This window comes from Osmerus mordax, chromosome 1 (genome assembly GCF_038355195.1).
Source record: "Osmerus mordax isolate fOsmMor3 chromosome 1, fOsmMor3.pri, whole genome shotgun sequence".
In the NCBI taxonomy this organism is placed as follows: Eukaryota; Metazoa; Chordata; class Actinopteri; order Osmeriformes; family Osmeridae; genus Osmerus; species Osmerus mordax.
Window position 1 is genome coordinate 12,692,889 of NC_090050.1, and position 19,731 is coordinate 12,712,619.

General features: G+C 43.7%; 3 protein-coding genes across 3 annotated transcripts; 2 read left to right on the forward strand and 1 right to left on the reverse strand.

Annotated features, from left to right (window-relative positions):
- The first annotated feature begins 235 nt into the window (after positions 1-235).
- Positions 236-8,459, forward strand: aldh4a1 (aldehyde dehydrogenase 4 family, member A1). Its single transcript, XM_067246127.1, has 15 exons — positions 236-360; positions 2,726-2,819; positions 3,253-3,345; positions 3,677-3,724; positions 3,928-4,083; positions 4,434-4,583; positions 4,790-4,864; positions 5,089-5,276; positions 5,730-5,803; positions 6,016-6,212; positions 6,465-6,512; positions 6,604-6,756; positions 6,977-7,098; positions 7,831-7,949; positions 8,267-8,459. Exons 1-15 carry the CDS (start codon positions 320-322, stop codon positions 8,377-8,379), a joined length of 1,671 nt encoding a protein of 556 aa, XP_067102228.1. The 5' UTR covers positions 236-319; the 3' UTR covers positions 8,380-8,459.
- A 3,389-nt stretch (positions 8,460-11,848) lies between these two features.
- her2 (hairy-related 2) lies at positions 11,849-12,454 on the reverse strand. The gene is made up of 2 exons (XM_067242575.1): positions 12,401-12,454; positions 11,849-12,286 (listed from the first exon to the last, which is right to left on the reverse strand). The coding sequence occupies exons 1-2, from the start codon at positions 12,452-12,454 to the stop codon at positions 11,849-11,851; spliced, it is 492 nt and encodes a 163-aa protein (XP_067098676.1).
- A 5,812-nt stretch (positions 12,455-18,266) lies between these two features.
- her15.1 (hairy and enhancer of split-related 15, tandem duplicate 1) lies at positions 18,267-18,859 on the forward strand. The gene is made up of 2 exons (XM_067244040.1): positions 18,267-18,329; positions 18,437-18,859. The coding sequence occupies exons 1-2, from the start codon at positions 18,267-18,269 to the stop codon at positions 18,857-18,859; spliced, it is 486 nt and encodes a 161-aa protein (XP_067100141.1).
- The last annotated feature ends 872 nt before the right edge of the window (positions 18,860-19,731 follow it).

Here is a 19,731-nt window from a genome sequence, read left to right on the forward strand (position 1 = left end):
TTTTATATGCTTCTCAACCTCTTCCCATTTTCCACCATACAAAGAATACACATTATTATAAACAAGGTTGATAATTATGAGCGTGCAAATGTAATAGTATCGTTTTAAATAAAGCTCTCTCGATAGGCAACCAAATGGTACGGTCCTACCCTACACTCGCGATACGTGGATACACGGATCTGGTGAAACAATCTCAAGACGGGGTTTAGTATTTCCTTGTATCTTATCAGAGATTGATACAGTAACTGGTGTCCCTGATCAATCGCCGGTTGTATTTCCTGTCTTTTTTCCCCCTCAACTTATATTCATCCATCGAGCCATGCTGCGCGTGAGATCGGCGCTCTGCCAGTCTTGGAGGGGGTATGTAGGCTACTACCACACTGAATACACACGAGACTAAGTAACCTAAGAAATCACTTTGAATGTCACTTATCTTTTAAGACAGTTTGAGATATGTTTCGAAGATACTTTCGTCGCAGTAAATATGAATAGAATAGTACTCATACTAACTGCAAGTAAGGAATGCCAGAAACTAACTGTTATGTAATGAATTAAGATACCGCTTTACTGGTGTGCTCAACGTGAGAGGTGAGCTTCAAGTTGCAGCCCTGCGACCAACATCTAGATCTTAAGGTTTCCAGCTCCTGTTGGCCCGTGAAGACGACGCGGACGTGCAGATGCAGTGTGCAGCACTGGGCTCTATTCAAGTGTACCAGAAACACTAGCAGCGCTTACATGCAAACAGAGCAGCATTTTGAAACTTTTAGTTATTTGCATTGGATTCTTTTCACACCTGAAAAAACATCTGGAAGTCCAGAGTATTTAGTTCGCCCCCTCACGTTGATAAAGATCAATAAACACTGTTAAAGATTCTACTGCAGGATTTGACTGAGAACCCCATGGGTGGAGAACAGCTGTTTGTATTGGTCAGATGACAGATGATGAGGAATAAGGTCTCAGAAAAGGAGTCCAACACCAGAATTGTTTGACTATTTGCTCCTCTCTCCACTTCAGTTAGGCCCTATCTCTGAGACTGACCTTCTGTGGCTGTTAAAACAGCCACAGAAGTTACAGTAGTTAATCATACATAAAGGTCTGTGGGTGCCAGGATGTGGTCAGGTGGTGGAAGTCTACTATCGCTTTTAAAGGATTTAGAAGGACTTGTCAAATGAAATGCCCGAAGAACTAAAGGTTATATAAATGAAAGGAATATATAAAGGAAACAACAATAGCGTGTTTGGTTAAGATTTGCAGAAGGTATGTCAAACAGCACAAGTTGCTGAATTTATACACGGCCTATATTCCCTTAGACTGTCCTTAGGATTAAGTCTAGCCTACTGTCTAGGAGTAAGTATAATAAAACAAGTACTACATGTTTTATACCACATCTCATCTCAGGTTACTCATTACAGCTTTAAAGATGGTCGATGTGGGGCAGGTTACCAAATAGCATACTGACTGGATGGGAGACTAACAGAACAAGCCTTAGGAGCATATCAGACCTATCTGTCTACGTAATATAAAACAAATACAAATGTTTTACTGTTTTGTTGTTAGGGACTATACTGTGCTTTTTACAATATACTGATATTATATACATATTATCCTTGAACAAACTTAATAATGTTATTTATTCAATTTCCATGGAAACAACGGCTGCTGCCTTGGTGCCCCACAGGCCCTTGGAGGCCCCGTCGTCGTCTTCACCATAACCCGGAGGCAACTGTACAGGCCCACTAGATACCAAGGTGTCCCCAGTGAGAACCAGGGTCAGGAAGGCAACTATGAGAGCATGGCCCTGAAATTGTGCAAACTGGCATGCCAAGTGGAGAATCTCAATCAGAACCTGTTGAAGGCAACAGTGGCTCGAAGGAGAACACAACACTGAGAAAAACGAGACGAGGAATGGTGTATGAGTAGTTTCCAGGTGACAGGAAGAGGAGGTTGTGGCTGTGTTGCAGTATGGACATTTATCAACCGAGGATGAAGTGGCTTCTATCAACGACCACAATACAGGACAACGTGTAGAGCAAGGCTCTACAATGTTCATAATGTTTAGATAACAAAGCAGCAATAAAAAATAACACTTCACTAACATAACACTATGCACTGATCTATACAGAAAATAAAGTATCCACTTCATATTGTCTTGCGGTTAGTTAGGTAGCCAACATTTCAGCCATAAAGAAAACACTTTGAAATAAACTGATTCAAACTATTGTGCCAGCATTTCACAGTCAGCACTGCTCATTTGGCTGTACCTGCATGGTAAAAGCGATATGAAAATAAGCTTCTCAGTAACAGTATGACCAGAAAGCTTAAATAAGATTTAAATGTATTTTTGAATTGCTAATTTACATTTAGTCATTTAGCAGACTCTCTTATCCAGAGCTAATTGAAATGTTGTCCAGCAAATCCTCATTTGATGATGCCTAGCAAAGCAATGGAAATCAAATACATGTAGTACAGGGCTAAACCATAGGCCATTGGTTCATCCAAACAACGTCACTGCACGTCCTTGGGTCCCCCTGAGCCGGTTGATTTTCAACTTCATACTGTGTCGTGTTCTCGAGACGTGGACAGATGGACAAACAGAGACCGGGAAATCTAGTTAGATATTACAAGATACGCTGTCACCACGACAGAGCTTTAAATGAACGTTAACACCGCAATGTTAATCTGTAACCATGTCTGTCTCTCTGTTTGTTCTCCTGCCTGTCTGCAGGTTTAAAACGTTCCCCTGTGCTGCAGTGGAGGTGAAGAATGAGCCTATCCTGGGCTTTCAGGAGGGCAGTCAGGAGAGGGCAGAGCTGCAGAACGTTAGCGCTCACTTATTCTCTGATACACACATTCCATATTTTCACTAGTATACTCTCACACACCTCCATACTTTCACCAGTACACATTCACACACTCTCACACACCATACCTTCACTAGTACACACTCACACACTCTCACACACCATACCTTCACTAGTACACACTCACACCTCCACACTTTGTCTACTAGTACACACTCTCACACACACCATACTTTCACTAGTACACACACACACCTCCACACTTAGTCTACTAGTACACACTCACACACACCATACTTTCACCAGTACACATCACACACTTTGTCGAGTAGTACACACTCACACACATCCATACTTTCATGCCCTTTAATGCGTAAACAGTTTTTCCTTTGGAGCCTGTAATCACAGAAAATCAACTGATTTGTGTTTCCTGTGTGTGTGTGTGTGACAGGCATTGAACGAGCTAAAAGGGACAACAGAGGAGATTCCCTGTATTGTTGGTGATGAACATGTGTGGACCAAAGACATCAAGTACCAGCTGTCGGTGAGTAGAGTCAATGGCTTGTCTGTAATCTGAGCAAACTATTGCTGCACGCTGCTTTGCTGACTGCAAACATGGAAACTTGGAAACCAAAACTCTCACTGCTCATATATACAGTACAGAAAAAAGTTCCCTTAAACTGAACAGACAGCTTTATGTCCCTATCATGTTTATTTGTATAAGCTCTGGTAATCGTTTGTTATCAGTTGTAGATTATCTCTGGTGTCAGATAAGATTCAGTGGCTTCCAGAAAGTATGTGTGCAGAGAAAGATTGTTTTGCCCTCTTTTGTGAGCTGTGTTAACAACCATCCTTCTTTTGTCTTTTACCAAAAGCCCTTCAACCACTCTCACAAAGTGGCCAAATTCTGCTATGCTGACAAGGTAATCATGTCATATTTGTATCAATAAAGAGTGCCTTTATACTTCAATGAAATATACAGTAGATAGACAGTTTCAGTTCATGCTTTCCTCCAAATTTCCGGGTAGTCTCTTTCAAATCACTCAAATGAAATGGCAACCTGTTGATAAGGGAGCTGTCACAACCATTGTGACAAATTCCTCATGCTTGACTATGGATCCTCCAGGACCTGTTGAACAAAGCCATCCTGGCGTCGGTGGCAGCGCGTCGCGAGTGGGACCTGAAGCCCGTCCAGGACCGAGCCCAGATCTTCTTCAAGGCTGCGGACGTCATTAGCGGACCTAAGAGAGCAGAGATCCTGGCAAAGACGATGATCGGCCAGGTACAGGAAGCCCTCAGTCCCACAGCAGCTACATCTCATTCTAGATAGCCTGCAGGCCTAACGTGACACACGGGTGTAGATCGAATGAACAATATTAATAGAGATCCAGTGACCAGTACTGATATACCTCCTCCCCCTCCTCTCCTTCCTCTCCTTCCTCCCTTTCCCTCCACTCCCTCCTCTCCCTCTTCCCCCTCCTCTCCCTCCTCTCCCTCTTCTCCCTCCTCTTCCCCCTCCTCTCCCTCCTCTCCCTCTTCTCCCTCCTCTTCCCCTTCCTCTCCCTCCTCTTCCCCTTCCTCTCCCTCTTCCCCCTCCTCTCCCTCCTCTCCCGTGCCGGTCCTCTCTCCCAGGGTAAGACGGTGGTGCAGGCGGAGATCGATGCTGCCCCGGAGCTGATCGACTTCTTCCGGTTCAACGCCAAACACGCCATCGAGCTGGAGGCCCAGCAGCCCCTGGACAGCGACGGCAGTACCAACACCATGCTGTACCGCGGCCTGGAGGTACGGGCTCCCTGTCTGCACCCAGCACAGCACCCTCCGGGCCCCAGGGCCACCTACCTCTCCACTGTCCCTATATACTATCACTATCTACAACTGTATAATGAGAATCATATCATGATCAGAGTCTGAAAGGCTGTTCTTGATGTGTCGACACTGGCTGTGTCCTCACCAGTTGTTTTTAACATATTATATGTGTTGTATTCCAGGGATTTGTGGCCGCTGTCGCCCCTTTCAACTTCACTGCAATTGGTGGGAATCTTGCAGGAACCCCTGCCATCATGGTCAGTCCTTCTTACTGTCTATGTTTGTGAGAAAGACATTCTAATAAGCGTACTGTGACGTGGATTAATTGTTGAGGACAAGAATTCCCTGTGCCTGCTTGAATCTTCAGTGACAGTGGCTGTTTATTCCTGAGGTGTGTGGCCTGTGAATTTGATCGTTAATAATGAATGAGTTATTATTTGTTTGTTTTTCTACTTTGTCCTCTCCTTGGTCTGTGTGTCAGGGGAACGTGGTTCTGTGGAAGCCCAGCGACACAGCCATGTCGGCCAGCTACGCGGTGTACAAGGTTCTGAGGGACTGCGGTCTGCCCCCCAACATCATCCAGTTCGTCCCGGCCGATGGGCCCGTGTTCGGAGACACCATCACCTCCTCCGAGCACCTGGCGGGCATCAACTTCACTGGCAGCGTTCCGTACGTCATCAGCACTCTATCAGTTAGCAATATTTACTTTTGAGATGACATTCTTTTAGCAGACCCTTTTATCCAAAACAACGTACATATTGGGGATGAAGTGCAGCAGAAGGTCAAGGATTAGTAGTGCATAGTTTTAACAATATTTTAGTAGTCAGAGCAAAGAAACAATCTCTATTTTCTAGCCACAGCGCAAAGTAACCCCATATCAGCTACTAGGCATGGTGAGCAATATAGTATCTTATCTCCAGTGCAACCATAACATCGTATTAACATTAGTGCATAGCATGATGCAGAAATACTCTAAGTTTGATAATAAAATGTATTTTGCGTTTTACAGAACAAGTAACACAGGCTGAATTAAAGGCAGTGACACATGCTAATACAAGCTCAGTGCTTGGAGCAGTGGACGCTGTACCTCAGGAGTTTGACAGACATGTTTTTCCTCTCCAGGACGTTCAAGAGGCTGTGGAAACAGGTGGCCCAGAACCTAGACATCTACAGGAACTTCCCCCGTGTGGGCGGAGGTAGGTGGCACCACCGAGCAAAACGTACTTCCCACACCGACGTGGATCGGTCCCACTACTCAAAGACGATCCCTTTTAACACTGGTCCTCGAGGGAATGGCAAACAACCGTTCCAAAAAAGACCAAGCTTCTCAGACACAGGAGGAGTTCACTTTGGATCGGTATGAAAACATTTCATCAGCTGTTCCCTCCTCTCCTCTCCTGCCTCTCAGAGTGTGGCGGGAAGAACTTCCACTTCGTCCACAAGTCGGCGGACGTGCATAGCGTGGTGACTGGGACCATCCGCTCAGCGTTTGAGTACGGGGGCCAGAAGTGCTCTGCCTGTTCCAGGATGTATGTTCCTGACAGCCTGTGGCCCCAGATCAAGCAGGGGCTCCTGGACATCCACAAGCAGATCAACCTGGGGGACGTGAGTAGAAAAAAGAATGCCTGTTGACCTCTCGTAAGCCTACAGGAAACCTACAGTAGACATGCTTTCTTGTACACCATCGTAGTGATGGGTTCCTTGATTAGATAAGACCGATACTAATATACCGACTTTATATTTCATAGTAGTTGTGTGTTTACTCTGAGGGGGATAGAAAAACAGTTGAGGGCTTACCGATGTTTTAATTAGAAGTCAGGTTGTGATAATTGGGTTGTTTTGGTCTGTGCTTGACAGCCTGTGGAGGACTTCAGCACCTTCTTCTCTGCCGTCATCGATGACAAGGTACGCAACTTTCTGTAACTCAGGAACATTGGATTTCCACACTCGCAGGCTTGTTTATAGTACAGGATCAGTGAGTACTCTTTTCCCACAGTCCTTTGCTCGTAACAAGAAGTGGCTGGACCATGCCAAGTCCTCGGCCAACCTGAGCATCATCGCCGGGGGCAACTGCGACGATAAGAAGGGCTACTTTGTGGAGCCTACTATCATAGAGACCACAGACCCACGGGATCCCATCATGAACGAGGTGAGGAACCTGTCGACGATGTAGGAAGTCGTTTTCACTTTTAAAAGCGTATTGCCCGGTGGCTTCATGTTTAATGGTTTTGTAGATACGGGTCTCCTGCCAGAGTTCACACATCTGTGACGGAGCCTGTTCACCTTCATCCCAACCCCACTGGAGCTAGCTCGTCTGGACTGTACATCTGGGTGTATTAAGACCCTCCCTCTGTCTGCGTCTCCTGCAGGAGATCTTTGGGCCGATCCTGTCTGTGTACGTCTACCCTGAGAACGACTACAAGCAGATCCTCCAGCTGATCGACAGCACGTCGCCGTACGCCCTCACCGGAGCTGTGTTCGCTAAAGACAAGTAAGACACACACACACTCTCTCTCTTTCTTTCAACCCAGCTCTGTTCGATTTCAGTAACTTGTTCGACTTCTAACCATTTTCCTTCCAGGAGGCAACACGATGCACTTCACAGTGGGAGGGGGGGGGGGGGGGAATGGGTTGCGGGATGCAAACACTTTTTGACACTAATTTTCCAGAGGGAAGCAAAAAAACGAGATCACCCATTTGGGCCATCTCTGAAATGAGAGATCGAGCACTCTCCTGGAGAATGTGAAGTGCCAACGTATTACAAAGCACACGCATAGCATGAATGAATGCTACTTCATAAGACACATGACATGTTATACAAACAACAATAAAAAATATACAACACGGTGCTCAACTACCTGGCATGGCCAAAGCTGGATGAGCTAATTATCGGGAAAAAAAAATATCGCCTAATTAATCATGTTTGATGCTATGTTGAGCTGCACTTAGCGAAGAAGCCATTAATCTCATAAGCCGCAAACAGGCACTGCTCTAGTAATAGTAATTAGGCCACTTTATATAAAACAATGTACCCATGAACTGTGTATGCGGTCTATATAAATGTAACATGCAGGCATCTAATAAAGGTTTTATATGATACATTCAGAGGATTGTGTCCTAATAAGCCAACTTTGGACAGTCCCCTAATAGTACAGTCTCGTGTACTGTCTTTGAGACCTGTGTCTGTTCAAGCTATGTCCTAACCATGTGTCCTGTCCTCCAGGACTGTGGTGGACGAGGCAGCCAGGGTCCTCAGGAACGCCGCAGGCAACTACTACGTCAACGACAAGTCCACCGGCTCCATCGTCGCCCAGCAACCATTTGGTGGCGCCAGAGCCTCAGGTGAGATTAGCCTCTGTCTGCCACCAACCCAGCCCATCCCTGCTCCTTCAGAGCTGCCATCCCATTGGTGTTCGCTCCGACGTAAATCCAGCACGTGGCCCTAATAATTATCTGGAGCACGTTTATCCTTGGAATTTTTGATTGGATTTTATATTTTGGAATGATTCACTGTAAATGAGTGTGTTCTGTCATGTTGCAAAATGCAAGTTTCAGTGATTTTTATAGTTCTTATAACAATATGAGTTTCTGAGTGATCATCTCTATGGGGATGCATTTATGAATAGGATTGTAAACCATGAACTCGACTGTCTCTATAGGAACTAATGACAAACCTGGCGGCCCCCACTACGTTCTGCGATGGACATCACCGCAGGTTGTCAAGGAGACCCATGTACCCCTCCAAGATTGGAAGTACCCCTACATGGGCTAGAGAGGAGGTATTGTAGTTTCATCCCGTCCGACCTAGCCTCCTATCCCCCAACTAATCCAATTTAACCCTCCAGAGAACAGGCAATGAAGTGAGAGAATTGTCTCCTTGAACCCATCCTAATATTGGCCCTCGATGCCCTGATGAGCCTGCACTGAACCTTACTCACGAATAAGAATGTAATCAGCTGCTTTTAAAGGGAATTGCTGCGCCATAGCATCTCCTGGTGGATCGTCTGGAGTGTGACGGCCTGCTGAAAGAAGCTGCTTGTGTCTGACAGACACAAGGATGGTACAAGACTGTTCCCGTCCATGGGTCCATGGACCCAATCAAACTGTTGTGGTCAACCATGGATTTTACACATGTATAGCTACTTCCTGTTACACTGATGTGTTTCCTGTTATTGGATATGGCCGCTGTGTGCTCCCTTAATCTTATGGTAATGTCAGTGCAGAAGACCTGTATTACCATTGCTATATACATCTGTCATACAAACTGTATTCATTGAGTCTTCCTTTTATAGATGTTTTAATAACCCAGAAAATAGACATCAATGCAGCATCCTTATAAGGACGACATTTGAGGCTGAAAGCAAAGCAGACTTATATAAGTGTAAAGGTCAAGGTCAACATGTTGTGTATTGTTCTGAATAGAACATTGTAAAAGAAAAGGTTCCTAGTGTTAAAATGTTCTGAACATGCAGATGTTATATCAGAAGTACACTTCTAATTGAAAATAATCATTTTAGTAACATTGGGTCTTTGTAATCTGATACACTGGCTGAGCTGTCAGAGTGAAATGCCCCTCCTCACACCTTCTCTGATTGTACGTAGACTGACTGGCTTATAGCATGTTCTGTATGGCTGTGGCCATTACTGATGATTTATGTCATGAATAATTGAGTATTGGGTACTGTTGGGTATTAATACCTGGTTTAGGCATATATAATCCTTAGCTAGACCCACTTTAACCCTAAACAGGCTAGTACTTCAAAGAGCTCATCAATATTTACCTCATCACCTGCATACTTAATTTCACTGATGACAGACTGGTTTTACGGAGAGCGTTTGCACTTTTCTCAAAATGGATGAGTCATTGAGTGTGAGGATGGTCAGTCTGTAGGCCTCAATCTGTTTCAGTAAAAAAAAGGAATGGGGGGGAATTTATTTTCATAAAATGGATTTTGTATTTTAATTGTCTGTTTTACTGCAGAATGCAATTAGAAGTGAATTATCTTCAAAATGTGCCTGTATTAATGTAGATTGAATTAGAAATGTAATCTGTGACAATATCTATTAAATTATTTCAGTAACAATATAGAGTACTTTGCTTTTGTTCTATTTTTTGTGACGTGAATTAATTAATAATAAAATATCAAGATTCATTTGATTTGCAGTTTTTACACTACTTTTGTACCAATCGATGTCTTAGATGGTCCTCATAATTATCTCCCTCCTTTTTACACCGTACTCTTAGGACGACAACTTCTAGAACTATATGTATATGTATTTAAAAAACTGCTTTCAAAGTACACAAGCAAAACATTTTGTATTGCTGGTCTGGCCAGGATATTTAGTGTGTCGAGAAAAACACCTCCATCTTGTCTCTCACATCAGGCATACCTTTAGTGTCACAGACTCCTGTGACATTGACAGATAACAGGATTCCGAGGCAGTGTCACCTAAGTGCTGCCACACTCCCACGGTTCGTCATGTTGTGCGAGGGCAGAGAGACACACTTCTACACACCTCCAGTGAGAACATGGGGATGTATCTAAAATACTTTTCCTAGAAGGGCTTAGTGATATAAAGATGCTGCTTAAAAATAAAGATATATGATTTGAAGTAGTTTTATAGCAATTTATACACAGCATATTTAACAGCAACTTTCAGTGCCACAACACCTATTTGATAAACTGACCAATCAAGAAATGTAACACCGACAGGGAACAGATAATGCCCAAACTTGGGTATTCATTTAGGCTCTACAATGAATCCCATAAGTTTACAGATTAACCTAGAGGGCTAATGGTTGAATGACATATTCAATAAAAAGGAATGTGAATATATGAATATGCAGAACACATATTTGCACAATACACAGAGGGACACCAAGATATAATGACATCACTGTGGGAGAGTGCTTTTTAGCATACATTTTCTTTTGTTCATGTCAAAGCTATTCTGGTCTTTCATGGTCTTTCGTGAAGTTATGTCAAGAATGCCAGGGCTAAGTGCATTTATCATCCATGCTCCTGCAGAATGCTTTGTTATGTAGACTAATGCAGTATAATTATGTGAAGAACAATTGGGACATCTGTATGTGGCATTCTTCAAATACCTCTAACAAAATGGTATTGTTTCTATCATTAGACATAGCCTACTCCTTCCCACTCAAAACAGAAAAGACTTAAATAAGCAGTATAAAATAAATGTATTCTCTATTTTATATCCTGACCATATGTCAACACGTGGTAGCTACACAGACAAACGTGGGGTTAAGAACGTTGGCGCGAAAAGCACCACACTCTTCTGATTGACTTCTTTGAATAGTGTGAGTGTGGGAAAGCTCAGGTTATCCGGGGGTTTCCGGGTACGGCGGGGCTGCCTTTGTGTTCTAAACAGCAGCTGGACTATTGAGCTTGAAAATGTTTACTCAATAGAATGTGCATGGGTCTCATGTAGCCTCCCGCCAGAACTGTCTGGCTCCAGGCTTTCTTGAAGTAAAAAAAGATTAATGGGACAACTTAAGGGGCGAGGCTTCCTTCAGAAATCCAATTTGAAAACTTGGGATCTTGAATGCAGCTTTTCTCTGTCGGCGTGTGTGTGTGCGCGCGCGCGTGTGTGCTTGTGGATGGGGGGAGGTAGATATAGATGATGTGGTTTATCAAGTAGGCAATTTGATATACGTAAAGTTTTAATTCCTGAATTGGGAGAAGACATGCTGCATACCCACGATTTCATGAGTTTCTTATTTTCATGCACGTTCAGGTTTAGCATATTAGTATTAGTCTAGCCCAGGAATTGACTATACCTGTTTCACTCGTTTAGGTTAAGATCCACATGAGGACAGTTTCTTTATCCATTCTTTCTAAATTGATTTTATTACAATGAAAAATGGGCATATCAATGTGATACATTAGCCTAGATCAAAGCCGAGATAGGAAACATTCTCAGAAACAAGTGCCATACGCAGTTATACACTGAATCAAGAATCAACAAACACGCTTTTACAATATGTAAACATTTGCCTTCACATGGTGAAGATAGAATAGGTGTACGCTTTCGCGCAAACAATGGGTAACTCATTCGCTGAATATGTCACTATTTCACCGTTAACTGACATGCAAATGTATTAATGAAGAAAGTAATCCTACAATAGCTCCTAAAACAAGCCAGGAAGGTATCTCATTATTTTCACATTGACAGTCTTAATTCTGGGTTTGCGCAATCTCATTTTCCATACACGTGCATCACCATGGTCTCCACACCACTGTTCTTGCACCTGCAGATGTGACGCTTTTAGGAACACTCAGGTTCCTGCTGGGGACCACCGGGCGGTTCCGCAGCCCGGACTCGGCTCCTGGAGTCTGTTGAGACCGGTGGAAGTGACTGACAAGTTTCTTAGATTCTGAAGGCTGGTTGTGAGCGGAGAGGAAACGAAGCGTTTCTTCTAGACAGCGGGAGAATCCCTCAGAATAGCCCTGTCCAACTGAGCCTGCGTGGACCGAGACAGGTGCCGAGTGCAGGTTGTCTTTAAGGTAGAACACGGCTGTCTCGAGGATGTCAGCTTTCTCGAGCTTCGAGTTCGGCTGGTGTGCTTGGAGCTCGGTGTGAAGGAGGGTCTTGAGTTGCTCTATGCTGTTGTTAATGCGATCTCTGCGCATTTTCTCCACAGCTGGTTTCCTTAGCTAGAGAGCAAACAAAAAAAACAAAGTTAGATTGGTGACATTTACAGAATTATTGACCGATTTTTTAAAGATCACACATACTCAGAGATTATTTAGGAAGTTGTTTGTACTCACTTTGATTTTATCTTTGATGCTAAGGACTAAGTTGCAAGCATTGACAGGTGGCATTGCCCTGCGTTTATGTTTTGTAGGCTACACTTGATCTTGGAAGTTGGTTGTCCCGGCTCTCCGGGGCTCCTCAATTTATAGCTCCAGCCCTTGCACTGTAAACCCGCGTGAGTTAGTGTTTGACAGGGTGTTCCCACACTAGCGAGCCAATCCGGAACGCAGCCCAATGACAAAGGCTTCAATTGCTTCATGCTAAATTGACTGTCTGTCGCCGGGGGACAGTTAGCTTGTCCCATGGGAACAGGTGGAGCGTGCAATTAAAGGGTGCCATGAAAAGTTGACTCTATTCCTTGCGCCCGCATTCCAAGGTGTTACACCCATTCACATGAAAGGCAGACAGACCAAAAGGCGGGAGAAGTTGTCCACAATTCATGAATGGGGATCCGCACAGATTAGTCTGGATCAAGAGATTAGCTATAAGCGTTCAGGCCGCGCCTTTTCCCGCTAATATTTCGAATAATGTCAGCCTTTTGAGGATTCCATTCAACATTTAGGTAGGCTACAGGCTTAAATACAATAACTGCTTTGAATATAAACATCAATTCATAAAATGACTGCTATATGGTTAAATATATGGCTTTTTCTTATAATTTAGTCCTTGCCTACTAGACTAGGCCTATTGGTTAGCTATTAGGCAAATGTAGGCTAATGGGTTTTGAGGAATAATGCTATGTTAATTCGTAGCTATATCTCCATGACATGGGTCCATTTTGGTTGGTGTCCCCGTTTCAAGGGTTGTATCAATGTGATGTTTTTCCGTATGGTCTCTCGGGAATTAGATGCCCCATTGAGGACCGGGACTAATGCGGTATTGAGCACGGCACACTTCTTTTGTTGCGCTGTTGAAAGTGTGCTGTGGGAAAGTTGGGACAACACTGCCTCCAGGATTAGGCTTTGAAGGCAGGGCAGCTGCTGGCCTCACTGCGCGGGAAACCACTGTCAGCCCACGAAACTTGTAGACGGGCATATGTTGTTAGCCCCTTGAAAGTGCAATGTTTGTTCCTGTTTCTTGACTGTATTGGGCTTTTTTTTTTACATTAAGAGTAATGGGCCAGATCAAGCTTTCATTATCATTCTTTTGTTACCATTCTACCTTTTAAGCGTTTAAGTTTCAAGTTGTTGTGCCAGTGAACTTTTCTTCATTTTGTTTCAGGTTCAGTTAAAGAATGTTTGTTTTGTCTTTTTCAAACCCTTCTCATCCATCACAAATTTTCTTCTCCCGCCAAAATGGAACTTGTAAAGAGCACCACAATGCATTCTGAGCTGGTGTATTGTACCAGCCCCTGACTCTGTGTGCCCTGCCTTCAGAGCTGGAGCCAGGGCATGGCTCTCCCACAAAGAGAGGGGCAGGTGCCGGGTGTCACACATGGGCCCTGTGAAGTATCCTTGTGACTGCAGCCACACACACACACACACAGAGAACCTGGGAAACGCCTGACCCCTTCCTGGAGGAGGCAGATTCTGCTGTGTTGTGTGGGTCTATGGCACTCCAGGGGCATGTGACCTGACATTCACAGTGAAGGCGTGCAGCAAAGAAGAAGAAAAAAACGACTTGAGGCGGGAAACTTCTTGGGTTGTCGAACACCTTCTGTCAGATTTTAGACCCCTTTCACTGGTGTTGTTTGCTCAATGCCTTGGTTGGTGGCAGCCATTGTTGGATAGCGTTTTCCGGTTCAAATTGATACACAATTCAGCTATCAATATCTTCCTTTAATCCTAAGAATACTTCATCTATCACTTTTATTGATTCATTTTTACATTGACAGTTCACTGCATCTCCCTTCCATTCCTTTAGTTATTTCTGAGGGAATATTTAGGCTACATGCTTGATGTTTATACAGTACACAGGAATAATTGTCAATATACACATTGTGTGTGTGTTTATTCCACCCGCCACCTGAAGCGTGTACTAGGTGAGTGTGGGGTAAGTAGGAGGCCCTGGCTGTCCCAGTCGAGGTCCAGATGGCCTATTGAAGCTCAGGCATAATAAGGACTGACGGATCAGAGGCTGGGGAAGCAGGGTGGGCCGATGGCCTGAATGGGGGCTTACGTGTGGGAAAGAGGAGCAGGTCGCGGCTCTCACACATTCCTCAGAGCAGGGAGAGGGCCTTTGGCTGCACACGCACGCGCACACACACACACACTTACCCACACACACTCTGGGACATCTGGGCTTAAAGCCATGGAGACGGTTTGGCGTGTGTGTGCGTGGGAGGAGTGTGTGTGTATGAAGAGGTCTCCATAATGAGGCCATCTCTATTGTTGCTCAATAGAGGACGAAGGAATGTCCACATTGGAATGCGTTCATACTCAAATGATGTGGTAGCATCTGCATACTCGCTTGAAGCAATGTGTCTTGAGGACTTGAAAAGAAAGAGGAAGCTTTTCCCTCCAAAAAGGCCCTGACCATCTGCTTCTCCCAGATATTGACGTTTTGTATTTTTATATGTATTTGTATATTTACAATTATACATGCACAGCACATGTACATGTTGTCCAAAAGAAGAAACGCTCACCCAGGATTTGTTTTTGTTGATTTGGAAATTGAGATTTAGAACCAGACAGTACATCAGTAATGTAGTTACACTTCTAGGTGACAGCAAAGAGCAGCATAATCAACAGTTCCATTGTATGTGTACTTAGTGAGATGCAAATAGGGTTAGGGTTAGCTCAACTAACCTTCAACCAATGTGCATGCAACAGTTCAAATTAATAAAGCTTGATTCTAATGCTTCCAGAGTTCCATTTAACTACATTTCTATGTTTATTTGGGAGCAGTCAAAAGTGTTATACAAGCAATTGGCATGTTATTAGAAGACAAACAATAACACATTAGAGTGATGGAAGCTTGAGAAATAAGAACAGCGACCTGCCTGGCGATACAGGATCAAGTGTAGAACTTTGACATGGTAGCCGTAGTTTTAAAACAAGTCGATGAATGGGGAAGAGGTAAATTAACAGTGGTAGGTAAGTACACACATACACACAAACAAACACACACAAACGCTCATATCCAGGCTGAGTGTTGTAAGTTCAGGTGGGGTGGGGGGGTGGGGGGGGGTGAGCACACGCGCCCTCATGCTCCACAGAGGCTGTGATCAGGGCGGCAGGCTGAAAGGGTGTGTCTCGGCTGGGAGGGAGGATGGAGGGAGAGGAGGAGGGAGTGAGGCAGGGGAAGAGGGAGGTAGGGGCTGGGGGGTGTGTGGATGGAGGGCTGCTGGGGTGTGCTCTATTGACTGGAGGATGTGTGAGTAAGAGACCATCCTGCTTTCCCACACTCTCTTCCCCATTTACTACATGTACACCCAAGGGGGATGGGAGACAGAGGGTTAAGGGGGGGGGGGGGTCGAACAATGGAAGTGTGCCTTCCCAGAGGGCATAGGATAATTGTGTTTAATTGGGTGTGCTCAAGCCTTCGGCGAGAGCACAACCTTTGTTCTCTCACATATATATTTATTATTGTTTATTTTCGCCCCCCTAAAACTCAGTCAATATTTGGCCTACATAGACAACCTAGGTGTCAAAAGTTTCGTCTTGGTAGCGATTGAGTTGCTCGTTCCGTTGCATGGTTTAGGCTCAAGTTACGTTTTTGTGGCGAAAAGTGAAGCTAACAGTGGCTAATTTGCTAGCCACAGTCACTGACGTTACTAACGTCACTACGTCACTAACGTCACGAAAACACGCGTGACTACCTTTGGCAGAACATTCGTTTCGCATCTGTTAACTTGGGGGATAACTAGGCTAACTATAGCTTTACTGCAAGGCAGCTGCAGAAACGCCACAAGCAAAGAGGCCAGGGTGATAACTATTTACTCATTTTACTTTGTGATATGACACACAATTGTGATGTGTAATGTACAATATAAGCTGATATTATTAAGGAAGTACATCTACTTTCGGAAACAGTAGTCTACTATTTCACTGAAGTATTAGCATCATGACATTAGCCTGTGTTGCCCGGGCAACACATACTACAGTGGTCTATGATGTAGCGTTATCTGTTTTCAATCGTTAAAATAAACATTCCTCACATATACATTTTCGTTGTAGGATTTATTCATTAGTAAACGATTTGTTGGTGAAATTACCATTACCTGTGGTTTCAAACCAGTGTAGCTCACTGCAACGCTGTAGCCTACGCGAGACACTACACAAACATCTACACAGCTGTTTAGGAAGTCAAACGGCGACAGAACACGTTCGGCACTCCCCTTACTTAAATCAAAAGTCTATCTAACTACTAACCTGAACTTCAGTGCCACAGCCTAAACGTTGTCAATCTGTTCATGAAAATAATTAATTTCAGCCTAAACCGTACAACGGAACGACAAATCCAATTCAACCAACGCAATCGCTACCAAGACGAACACAGCAGTAGTCTACTGTACTGTACTGTAGTAGTACAATTTACCGGGGCAGCTTTTCCACACAGGGCTATATCGCATTTTGCGTTGTTACTGACAATGATCGCTACCAGTGAGCTTTTTATGAATGAGCGATTTTCCACTAAATAAATGTCAAGCTTTTTTACGTTTTGGGGGGCATATTTTCAGTTAGCAGATGGTACTGTTTGAATCGCGATTCAATCTTCTACTGCCGGTAACGTCGAAGAAAAATCTTCAAAGGGGGTTCTTTATTAATGAGTGAATGCAATGAATAGGCTAAATGCCTGAAAATATCACGAAAAGGGAAAAACTTAAAATGACGTTTAAGTCATAGAGATTAGGTCAATTTTTACACGGGTCTTCCAAATTTATTCGTTTTGATTCAACGATGAGGCAGCCTCTTGCAGGGGAAATGAGAAGACATCTATTTCATTCTACACTTCACTCGTATTTTCTGTTGTAAATGAGCAGCAAAAAAAATGCTTTTAAATCTATGTAATCTTTATAAATAATAAGTATGCATTTTTATATAAAATATACAGAAATATCAGTTGTAAAAATGTCATTCAAAAACGGACCCCTGTGCAACCGACGCAAGCAAGCACAGCACAACCTACAATTTCCCCAGAAATTGTACCCTCTCTAGTTGGCATTTACAATAGCAACAGGAATCTTTATCCCTCTCTCTCTCTACCTAACTCTTGTCTTTACTCCCCCTCCTTCTTTCTCATGAAACATTTAAGCAGTTTGGAAGGTGTGTAATGGAAGTGACATCATGTAATTTCACATTATCACACACAGTGCCTGTATCAAACTGTAAATATTAGACTAATATACAAGTTGATGCAAGGTATCAACGTATGTGTATAAGTTTATAATCAGTTCTAATAAACCTGTTCCTCAGTTCTAATATGGATGGGTTTTGTCACCTTTTTCAAATGTAATAAAGATTACTGATTACATAGTAAAAATGAATCCCATGTTGTGTTTTCTTGACCATGTGCAGCAGTCTTGCTGTATTCTCCTCCATGTGCCATGTTTAATGTTTTTATCTATAGAGGCCCTTATCAGGTGTGCAGAGGCTGCCAGCTCTCCATCTGCAGAGGCCTGATCAGACACAGGGACTGTTCCCAGGTAATAAAAAAGTAACAACCTGCTTGTGTCCAGCCTGTGGCTCAGAGAGCCTCAACCCCAATCCCCTCTGTTGAGGCCATGAGGCTGGTTGAAACCATGAGATAATTGATGCCTCTCCCATTGTTGTGTCCGCCTCGCCCACTGGCCTCAGAGTGTGGGAAAGCTAAGCCTTCCTGGGACTCATGGCTTTGTAATGCTAATGCCCCGCTATAAATAGGGGAGAGGGATCCTCTCTCAGCCCACAACTCACTGTCCTTCCTCAGAGAAGCACACTCTCTCCCTACTGCTCCAGAATGGCTCCTACCTGCACCAGAGACTCTGACACCTCCATGCTCTCCACCAAAGACAAACATAAAGTAAGTGTTGTTACACATCTGTCCTTTTATCATTGCTTGTTTTACCTTTGCTGCGCCCCTGTTTGAGAGAGAGCATTGAGCTAACAGACTGTCCTCTTCTCCTCCAGTTAAGGAAACCAGCCGTGGAGAAAATGCGCCGAGATCGAATCAATATCTGCATAGAGCAGCTCAAGGCTCTGCTGGAGAAGGAGTTCCACAAGCAGGACCCCAACGCCAAGCTGGAGAAGGCTGACATCCTGGAGATGACGGTGGTGTTCCTGAAGCAGCAGCTGCAGTCCAGGAGCATGGCCCCTCTGAGGGCCCACGGTCAGGGTTACTCCCAGTGCTGGAGGGAGGCGCTGCACTTCCTGTCTGCCAGCTCCACCAAGGATGCCACGCTCCAACACCTCCAGCACCTCCAGCACCTCCATGGTGCCCAGAGAGTTTCCCTGGACAGCTGTCCCTCATCTCCCCTCTCCTCCCAGCTCCACAGCCAGGGCCCAGTCAAGCAGGCCACCAGCACCCACAAACCAGTGTGGAGGCCCTGGTAGAGCCCCTGTACAGACTCTGTACCTGGAGGACTGTCCACCATCCTGAGTAGGAAACGTGTTTCCAAATGTTTTACTGGATGTTCTCTACGTTTCTTGATATAAATGAACTCCACTGATGTTACTCTCTCAGAGAAAAAGCTGAAAACAGTTTTACAGTACTTCGTTATGAAGTACATGTTTTCTATATACTTTGATGAGTGATGAATGCAGTGTGTGCTTTTATGAAGCACTATTGTGTTGTTTTACCCTTTCATTTTCTGAGAAAATGTTGTGTAAAGATGTTATCTTTATTTACTGATGGTTGCTTTGCCAACTGAAACTTTTCTTTAACTTCTGTTTTTTATGTTCCTATTGAGGGATATTGATTCTAAGATATGAATGTCCTTTTTGTAAAGGCTTTGTGAATCCTTTTGTAAAGGATATTGATATCATTACTTGAAAGATGTTATCTAATCTGATGGTTGCTTGGCCAACTGAAACCTGAAAACCTTCCTATTGAAGGAGTCCAAGATTTTGTATATGCCTTTTGTAAAGGCTTTTTGGATAGTTTTGTAAAGGCTTTGTTATCCTTTTGTAAAATATGTTTTTTCCCAGTCTTTTGTAAAGACTATATACTTTGTTTTAGGATATTGCTTTTGAGAAGTGAATATGCCTTTTAGAAAGTCTAGATGGAACAATAGTCTTCTTATGTGAAGACTATATACTTTGTGTTAGGATATTGTTTTTAGAAGTGAATATGCCTTTTAGAAAGTCTATATGGAACAATGGTCTTCTTTTGTGAAAACTATATATTTTGTTTTAGGATACAATTCACTACTCTTACAATTCACTGTTGACACTGTGTGTCTTTTTGAAAATTATCAACTTTGACA